At 52.2% G+C, this 9,707-nt stretch overlaps 1 protein-coding gene across 1 annotated transcript in view; it reads right to left on the minus strand.

Moving 5' to 3' along the window:
• Positions 1–5,036: 5,036 nt before the first annotated feature.
• INHBB (inhibin subunit beta B) overlaps positions 5,037–9,707 on the minus strand; it is a 5,514-nt gene continuing 843 nt past the window's right edge. The window contains exon 2 of the mRNA XM_006920996.2: positions 5,037–7,769. Within this exon, the coding sequence (XP_006921058.1) occupies positions 6,994–7,769 (776 nt within the window). The 3' untranslated portion in view covers positions 5,037–6,993. The remainder of the gene's footprint in view (positions 7,770–9,707) is intronic.

A 9,707-nucleotide genomic window follows, 5' to 3' on the forward strand; every position in this document is an offset into this window, starting at 1 on the left:
TGTCCACTAGCAGCCAGGAATGTCCACTGCAAAAAGCCACATGAGCTGACCAGGTCCACCCTCCCTCCAGCACCTCCCATTTGCTTCTGCATCCCACCACCAGGATCTAGTGAACGTACCCACCTCCTCAGAAGACTGAAGACCTGTGCTGTCCCTACCCTGAAGCCCCTTCCTTACAGGATGGAGAGGGCATTAGAAGCTCCCTGTCATTGGGCTGGGAGCGGGTGGTGAAAACTCCTTCTGCAGTTCTCTCTCTCTGTCCCCGTTTCTTCCCTGCCCCTCCCCGCTCTGTCTCCATGAGGGGTCTAAGAATCCATCCTTAAAATCCCACTTGCAAACACAGTCATTGTGCATTTTCTCAGCACCTCAGTGACTCCTTGCCCCCATCAGATTCTTCGGGAGTCTGCAGTGACCTCAGATAGGTCCCATTCCTACTTATGAAGTGGCCATTCTTACCAGGTGTGACCTGCAGGGAGTATGCACCCTGAAGATGGACCCTCAGGCACCCCCTATGGGGACAGGATGGGGGGTAGGAGGCAGGCTGGGGAACAACTAAGGGACTTCTGAAGGGCCTCTCTGAGAGGCACTCAGCAACAGCCCCTCAGCAGCCTCCAGGTCCCCTCTAGCTTACCACAACTCTCCCTCCTACTTTCTCCTCCATTGTTCCCAGTCCCCTGGGGCTCAAGGCCCCAAGATTCTCTTGAGAACTTTGAAAGGAATGGAGGCAGAAACTGGAAGGCCACAGGCATGACTCCTCCCCTCAAATAGCTATGAGGCCTCCAGCAAGGTTCTACTTCCTTGAGCCTCAACTTCCTCATCAGTAAAATGGGCACACCTCACCTGCCTAGAGGGGAGGTTGTAAAGATTAACCACATGGCGCTGTGAAACATTCAATCTGATGGCAGTAAGTTCTCAACAAATGTTAGCTAACAGCGGCATCATCACAGCTTCTGAATAGTCACTGAATAAACAACTGAGAACAGAAGAGGGGTTCTAGAGCAGGCCACTCAGAGGCGGGGAGGCACCCCTGCCTAGACACCCAGCACCATTCCTAACACAGAGGAACATGCTGGAAAACAGCAACAGCAAAACCACATAGAAATTGGCACCGTTCGAAGCATCTCAGTGCTCACAACAACCCCCTGAGCCTCTGGGCCACTTTATAGATGAGGACACCGAGAGGTTAGGCCAGGCTGCGATCGCAGAACCAAGCAGGCCGGCCCTGAGCCTGTGCTTCCAGTGCCTGGGCTCAATGAGATTGCCCAGGCTGCCTCCTCCACCACTACAGGACCCAAAGGCAAGGCCTCTGGCTTCCTGCCCCCACCCTGCTTTGCTCAACCCATAGTCCGTTTTCCCAGAATTGGACCCAGCAGCTATCTCACCCACCAGGCCACAGAGGGAGTGGGGATGGTGCATGGATAGCTGTCTCCATAGCCAGAGAGAAGAACAGCTCAATGTACAGATGCCATTGATATGCCAGGCTCAAATCATGGGTGGAAGGGAGGGGGCAGTCCCCTCCCAACTAAAAGCCAGGAAGACCTTGAGCCCCAGCCTCCCCTCTCTTCCAGGGAGGCCCAGAACGGCCAGGTTGACCCTTACCCCTCCTCCTAAGCAGCCTGGTGACTTTGGAAACAACTCCTGGGGGCAAATCCCCGCTTTGCTACTTATGAGCTGTGCCATCTTCAGTGCTTGGCTTTCTCAGCCTTCATTTTCTCACCTGTTAAATGAGGATCATGATACTCCTTCCCCCTCTAACCCCAAGCTGTTTTGAGGACTAAACTGAGATGATACATGATCTTCCAGAACATGAAAATGTTTGTTAAGACTGAATGACTGACCAGATGCTACCGTTCCACTTTTAAAGTGCTCTGGCCTTGGGGCTGCAGGGGCACCGTGGCGACCCCTGGCATTGAGTGGCTAGGGTAGGGCAGTAAGAGCTGTGAAACCACACTGAGAGCAACCACACAGGCCTCAGAGATGGTGCCTGCGCCCGCCCCTAGCCCAGCACCCCAGCACCTGCCCAGCTTGAGGGCAATCATAGACTCTAACTATAGGAGCTTTGCCAGCAACAACCCAGATTTAAAAATATGACTACCCCAATCACGAAGTCCCTAAACAGCCAGGTGCATCACCTCTTGATGAGGAAAAAGATGAAAATGGCAAGCAGTACACACAACCAATCATGCAGACACACCCCACAATTACACGGTCTCGAACCCCACATGGTCTCACACTCACCCACACATACACTCACCCACACAACCTCAGAGACAGCCAACCACACATCCCAAACTCATAGCCAATCACACAGCCACAGTCAGTTTCGCATGCCCCATGGCTCAGCATACAGTTATACCTAGTCACAAAACAGCAAATCACTCAACCTCACCCACAATTCCCCCTCCGCTCCCACACACAGCCATCCCCGCCACCTCACAGCCAAGCACACCCAGAGCCTGCCACACCCACCCCCCTCACGCTCCATACCTTACATATAGCAGGCCTAGCTTCTTTTGCAAAGCTCACAGGTAATTTGTCATTTTCTCAAAACATCCCATTGAAAGCCTAGTAACTGGGCTGGGGTTGCTCCCAGGGCCTCTGCCCACACGAAGGGTGTTTTGTTTCTGCTTCTTTGCCTGCAAAGGCGCACTTTTCTTTAGCCCAGAGCAGTGTCCGTGGCTTGGCAGCAGCCTGTGGACACCCCTCCCCCTCACCTCCTATGCCTGCCCCTGAAGGAGGTCTAGGCAGCTGCAGTGCTGTGTGAGGCAAGATGGCCTGCCAGGCCCCTTGGGGATCCCCAGCAAGAGTTCCCACAGGGCCTTGCAGGGGGCATATGCTGGACCAGCCTGAGTTCTAGGTGGATCAGAGGCCCAGCCACATGCAAGAGCTGTCGGAGTTCGTCCCCCAGGCCCTTGCCCTCAGTCTGCCTGTCTGGGAAATAAGGGAAAAGAGAGGGGAGGTACATGGTCTCCCCTAACCCCAGCACTCTTCCCCCAGCCAAACTTGTCCCCACTGAGTCACTGAGGACCCAGGGCATGTCTGAAGGTCAGCCAAGGATGAATCTGGCACGGTGGGATCTCATGAATCACAGCAGGTGGGTAATGGAGACATTTGAGGCAGGTGGGGGGCACAGTCTCTGTCTTTGGCAGGCCCTGCCTGACCTACTGGTCCAATGAAGGTTAATGGCCTGGTGGCCTGAAGATGGTTGAAAGGGACAGAGGGAAGGAGGGGAGATGGTCCCTAAAGCAGAACAGGAGGGCTCCGGGTCAGAGGTAGTGGACTTGAGAGGCAGTGGGAGGCTTGTTCCCTAGGCCGCAGGGAGGCTCCAGGAGCATCTCCAGGGAGAGGTGGGGCCCTCAAGCCAGGCCCACTGGGAAAATAAGGAGAAAGAATGGAAAAGAGCAATCAGAAGGAAAGAACTGAGGATTGAGTGAGAAAGAAGGCACAGGGAAGGCAATGACCACAGAAGCACAGAAAGCTCATGACCTTACTGGAGGAGAACACCCAGCCCTGGGACAGGGAATGCATGCCTGTCCTCACTGCATCTTTCAGGAATAGTAATTGTCATCCACCAGGCCCCACAGGGACACATGCCAGCATAGGGCGGCAGAGGGCCAAGCAGGGACCACATCTGCCGGCCCACTGGCCTTGTGACCTCAGAATCCCAGGCCCTTCCTGGGGCTGAGGCGGGACCCATGGGCCATCCTGTAAAGCTCAGCCCAGGAGGGCCCTCAGAGGTGCTTAATAGCCAAACAGCAGATGCACCCCTGGTGACTCTTGCACTGCCCCTTCCGGAGGCTGCCTGCAAAAATTCCTGGGCCGGGGCAGGGCAGGGCAGGGGCTGGGCTGCGGACCTGGAGCAACCAGCAGCTGGGCCTAGCCCATCACAGAGTAGAGGGACAGCTGGATCTTGACTTGCACTCCAAAATGCCCAGGCCAGGCCTCTCTAAACGAAATTTTCTTCTTTCACCCATTAATTTTTATATTGTCTCAAGACTTTGCAGATTGATAAATCCACACCTCAGGATGAAACCCGGGCAGAGCAGTTAACTGAGTAGGCAAATGGGAAAAAACAAGAGGCCAGAGCCTGCCTCCTGCCACCAGCTGGCTGTGTGAACTAAGATATGCCCTTCCAGCTGCCCACTGCCTCCCTCAATTTCCCCATTTTTACCTTAATGAGGTTAGATAATCCCAGGGGTCCAACTGCTCAAATGTCCTGAGATTTTCTGGGAAGACTACATGTGATCCTAAAACCAAGCAGCCCCACCAGCCCTGCAGGGCCTCTGATGAAGGCAAGGCCTTAGTGCTGCCATCCTCCCAGGGACACGGGGAGACCAACCGTGACACCTGGTCTCAAATGCCCAGAGTGCCTATCCTGACTGTGTGACCTCAGGCAAGCTCTGAACCTTTCTGAGCCTCAGATTCCAAACTCTGAAAAATGAAGATGAAACCATTTCCCAGAAAAGCACGATACAAGGCTGCATGATAACAATGCATCATGGGTATCTCAAGTCGTACCTGCAGTTGCGGTTGCACAGTCTTTACTGCCAACCTCCCCCCCACCACCAGCTACCACCAGTTACAACCCCCACAGGAAAGAACAATTGGCATACTCTGGCCTTGTTTATCCTTCTACCTCAAGGTATTAGCCAGTCATCTCTACAGGTAAATGGAGGTAGGCATGGAGGTCAGATGGGCTGCAGCCTCCCAGGTCTTACATTTCCTTCCAGGGATAGGGGCTTAACTGGTACTTTCGAATGGTAATAGATGCAGCCATAGTGAAACATAATTAGTCTTGAGACTAGAAGGGTAAACAAATGTGTAATTCATGAATTTGCTAATTGTCCTTCATTTTGATCTTCTGCCATTTTTCCTAGACTCTCTGACTGACATCATGCTGGTAGCGAGGACTCAGAGAGTGCCGGGAGCGGGCCACGGAGGCAACTGGCATGAAAGCTGGCTACCTGGACTCACCTTCCTCCCAGCCGCCATCTCCAGCCCAGACCCCACCCGCCAGACATCACACAAGGCAGAAAGCCGGTGGCACTCAATCTTTTATTTTCTTAAACTGTACACAAATGTAAAATACTTTAACAGCAAGTCTATGGGAAAATTGTTTGGTTTTAAATTATTATGAAACAGAACCTAAGGGGAGCTTTATTAAATAAACATAAAGATGGAGATTTAAGGATACACACCTGCATTCTACCATAATCATTTTTACTCTACCTTCTGGGTGTGTGAGGATAGAAAAGACACGTCAAACTGAATAAACAAAATCCATTTATACCCTGAAACGTTGGCAGGCCACTCAAGGGATTGTTCAGAACATCTACCTCATATAAGATGGCCCCACCATCTAATAAAAATTAAAACTGATCTGTTGGCCTCTTTGGTTCCAAAATTATGTATAATACATTTAACTGTATTTTTTTTTTTTGCTGCTATAAAAATAACTTCTTTTTTCAAATGGCAGTTTCTGACTAATCATGCAACTAAATCAGTGCAAACATTAAAAGCAATCATTCGCTTAAAAAAGAAGCAAAGGATTTCATTTCAAGTATAAAAAATATAAAAAGAGTCGTACGAGTCCAGTTTTGTCTAGTATGGGTCAACCCTTTAAATTGCATAGTTCACGCGGCACTTGGACATTTAGGGGTGAGCGAGTTCAGTGCTCTGCCAAGGGCCACTTCTGGACACACGCAGATGAGCAAGTGCTATATCATGTGCATTCAGGCAGGTCTGCAAGTGCTAAGAGGGGCTGGCAGGCAGGTGAGCTGGCGGGGGCCATGTCCATGGCCAGCTCTGGTGGCTGGGGCCTACACTGGCAACTTCTGCAAAGCAACTGAAAGCCTTTCCCATCTCTCCAAGACCGGCTAAACTGCTCCCTTCCCTCACCCCCTGCTGAGGAGGCAACCCCCACACCCAGCATTTCCAGAATGCCTCCACCTCACCATTTCCTTCTCTGGTCTAATCCCCTTGCTTAAGGGTCATTTCCAACCCTCCCCAAACAGTCCTAAAGGAATATCCCCAGTGCGGGGCAGAGATTGCAACTTTTTTCCCCATTTAGAACAATTCAGATTTTAACTTAAAAGATCATACCTGGTAGAAAAGTCCTTCTTCAATTATACAACTGGAATGAATGATCTGTCAACTGCTAGTGATCAGTTAAAGCATCAAATTAAGATCCTTCTCCTCTCCCTCCCTCCCCACCCCCAAAACAAACACACATATAAATCACGCCAGGGACCCAAACTACAAAGAGTCACGGTCACTGCCATTGCTCCATGGTCTCTGGTCTTCAGCAGGTTGTGTCCTTTCTGGGCCTCCTTCCCTCTACTGGAAGGAAAAAGACAAGCTCCCCTGGTCCTGCTGCATGAAGGATCCAGGCAGGGAAGGAAGCAGATGCGTTTGAGCCAGGAGATGCTAAGGCACAGCGGGCCTTGCACAAGCAAAGGGGGCCACACAGCCCTCTGCCTGCCTGCACACTCCCCACCCCCCAAATCTGCTTTCTTCTTGGTGGCTCCCCTGCTCACTTGAGCTCTCCTCTCCTCTGTGTGCGTGTGTGTCTCTGTCTTTGTGCTTTTATGTGTGCTCGGAAGGCGCGATTCAGAGTGGCCGGGCCAGCTGGTAGGAATGGTGGCTGCTCACCCCATTCTCTCCAACTGACAGGCATTTGTAGCTAAGCTGCCATTTGTCACCGCATCCATTTGCTGGTATCCTGGAGGCTGCTGTGTGGGTGGCAGGATGCGTCTGGCTGTGCGTGTCTACGTGTGCATTTTAAAGTATTTCATGTCAGTTGAGGGTTCTTGCTCTGCTTTTGACTGATTGCTGGATGAAGTAGTAGAAAAATATTTCGGGCCTCACCCTGGCACCTTCTAGGCAGCCCAACTTAACAGCCATACTCAGCCCGCCACGCACCCCCTTCCCACAGGGGCTGCAAGAAGCCCATCCGAGACTGTCCTGGCGCCCCACTTCCACAGCCTTGCTGCATCAGGCACAGCCACACTCTTCCACAATCATGTTGGGCACGTCCCGCTTGACAATGTTGTACTCGTCGTCAAAGTAGAGCATGGACATGGTGCTCAGCTTCGTGGGGATGCAGCAGGAGTTCACCGTGCCAGGATTCAGGCCCCGCATGCGGTACTGGTTCACCACGGCCGTGTGGAAGGAGGAGGCTGAGCCGGGGACCCCCGCCAGGTAGGCCGGGCAGCTGCCCTCACAGTAGTTCCCATAGTAGCCGGTGGGTGCAATGATCCAGTCGTTCCAGCCGATGAGGCGGAAGTCGATGAAGAACTGTTGCCTGCAACAGAGGTTGGTCCGGCCATCACACTCCAGGCCTCTCTTGCGAATACGGTGCCTGCTGTCACCTAGCCGTGCCTGCACAACCACAAAAGGCCTGTGCGACTCTTCGCCGGGGTCCACGAACACAGGCACCACAGCCAGTTCCTGGCAGCCGTCGCACTGCACATCCAGGTTGAGCCGCCGCTCGCCCCGCTCAAACAAGGCCTGAATGGCCTCAGTGAGCGGGAAGGTGTGCCAGCCGCTGCGCTTGAGGTCCACCTTCTTCTCAACCACATTCCACCTGTCTCCGTGGCCCTGCTCCTGGTAGTACACCTTGACCCGCACCTTCCGCCGACTGCCCTTCTCCAGGACATAGGGCAGCAGCTTCAGGTAAAGCCACAGGCTGGCCTGTACCACAAACAGGTTCTGGTTGCCTTCATTGGAGATGAAAAAGTACAGGCGGACTCGGGAGGAGGCGAGGCCATCTGCAGAGAAACGGGAGAGCAGGCCAAGTTAATTCAAGGAGAACACGAGGCAATGGGGGAAATACACTCTCTGCTGCATGATGCTGGAATGCTAACTCGCTGTGCAGCTGGAAGACGTTATTGTCCAGAAATACCATTCTTGGGGCCAGGGCCTCTGACTGTAACCTGGGAGAGGCAGAGAAAATTGTTTCCCATTGAGAAACATGGACCAGGTCGGAGCTGGAGGATCCAGGTCTATAAAATCCTGCCTCACCTCTCCCAGGCCAGGGTTCCCTGGAGACAGGCTGTCAGGCCTCAAAGCTCCACAGAGGAACTTGTCAGGAGGCCAAGATCTTAACAAGTTGTTATGGGTATCTGTGAAATCTGAAAAACAGAACCAGGATCACACCGAAGATTTTGGGGTGGGTTGTTTCAGTAGAATGTGTTAGGGTTTGTTGTTGTTGTTGTTGTTGTTGTTGTTGTTTTTGGTTAACTTAGGGCATTGCAAAATCCAGCCGAGCCACCTACAGCCTCTTTCCAGTGTTTACCTAAGCATGATCTGATCCAACCCCCAGTGGAACCTCCACTGCAAACAAGTGAGCCCTGCTCAAATTTCTGACACAGGAAAGTGTGCTTTGCAGACTGCAAAGTGCAGCCCTCATTTCCAAGTAGTTAGTTCCAAAGGACAGGACATTCAGCCTTAAAACTTGAGGTCCACTCCTTTGATGAGACCTGGGCTCCCCGTTAATGGCACGTTCAAAATCTCCAAGGAAAGGGGGAACTGGCTTGTTAGTATTCTCAATAATTCGGCTCAACAAGAAGAGAGGCCGTGCCAACAGAGATGATTCCTCTCTCATCCTACATTTCAGCAACAATTCTCTCTGACCAATCTCTACTTTTTTTCTTTTTCTTTTTTTCCTTTTCCAGGAAGAACAAACAAGGCAACTGTGTGGCCTGGCTGGTTTTATCAAACCTCCTACCAATGCCCCCTCCATCCCCCTCCTCAGGCCTCGCCTGGCTCCTCTAATAACACTGACATCTGACTTTGAAATGGGGAAAAGTGTGCAGCCTTAAAAGCTGGTCTTGGACGAGCTGCCTGTGACCTGAATCTGTTATTTATAAGTCAAAGAGCTGGCTCCGCGAAACGGACCAGAAATATAACAGCCCCCGCTGTCATTTTGTGCCACCGGGACCAAAAGGCCTCCTCGACCTTCCAGAATCACATTTCTACGCTGGGCCCCAAAGCACCTTTTAATCCAAGCTCTCTAATTGCATGTCGAGCTTCCCCTGACTGGGTCGGACAGCTAAAACAGCAATGCGTTTCTTTCTAAGCGCAGACCAAGCCCAGATTGTCTCTGCTTTTCTCCGCACTCAGCTATGCAAAACTTTTCATCCCTTTTCATCCCTAGGCAGCACTAGCACAGCTTCCCTGCTGCCTGGGAGGGTGGAGGGCATTTGCAGCCTGGGGACCCAACTGCTCCCCCACCCCAGGCTCCCTGCCCACCCCCACCGTGCCCATACCAGGGCTTCCCCCTCTGCGACCTACTCTACTCGCAGTCCCCTCTGCGCAAATGAGGCTGAGCTCCAGGCACAAAAGCCAGCCTGGCTCATTGAAGTCCTGAAAAGGACAGCGGAGTCGAAAGCACTTGCAGCATTTCAACGCGGGCACATTTTCCTTCTTTTAAAGTTCGAAAAGATTTTTTTTCCCCTCTCTTGATTTTTATATTTAGACAGTAGTAGAAATTTGCAATCCAGGGCAAAGGGAAAATTCCAGAAAGGACTGCTATCCTTTGTTAACTACAAACTCTGTCTCTCTCTGACAAGGGGGTTGCTGCCGCTGCCACGCGAGCCGAAAGGCACGGGGCTGTCCCCGAGCCGCGTCTTTCTCTGCGTTAAATGATGGGACCTGTTGAGAATGCTGCCTTCCGCCCGATTCCGGTGCCCACACAATCGGAACAG

This window comes from Pteropus alecto, unplaced genomic scaffold, assembly GCF_000325575.1.
Source record: "Pteropus alecto unplaced genomic scaffold, ASM32557v1 scaffold3, whole genome shotgun sequence".
NCBI classification, from domain to species: Eukaryota; Metazoa; Chordata; class Mammalia; order Chiroptera; family Pteropodidae; genus Pteropus; species Pteropus alecto.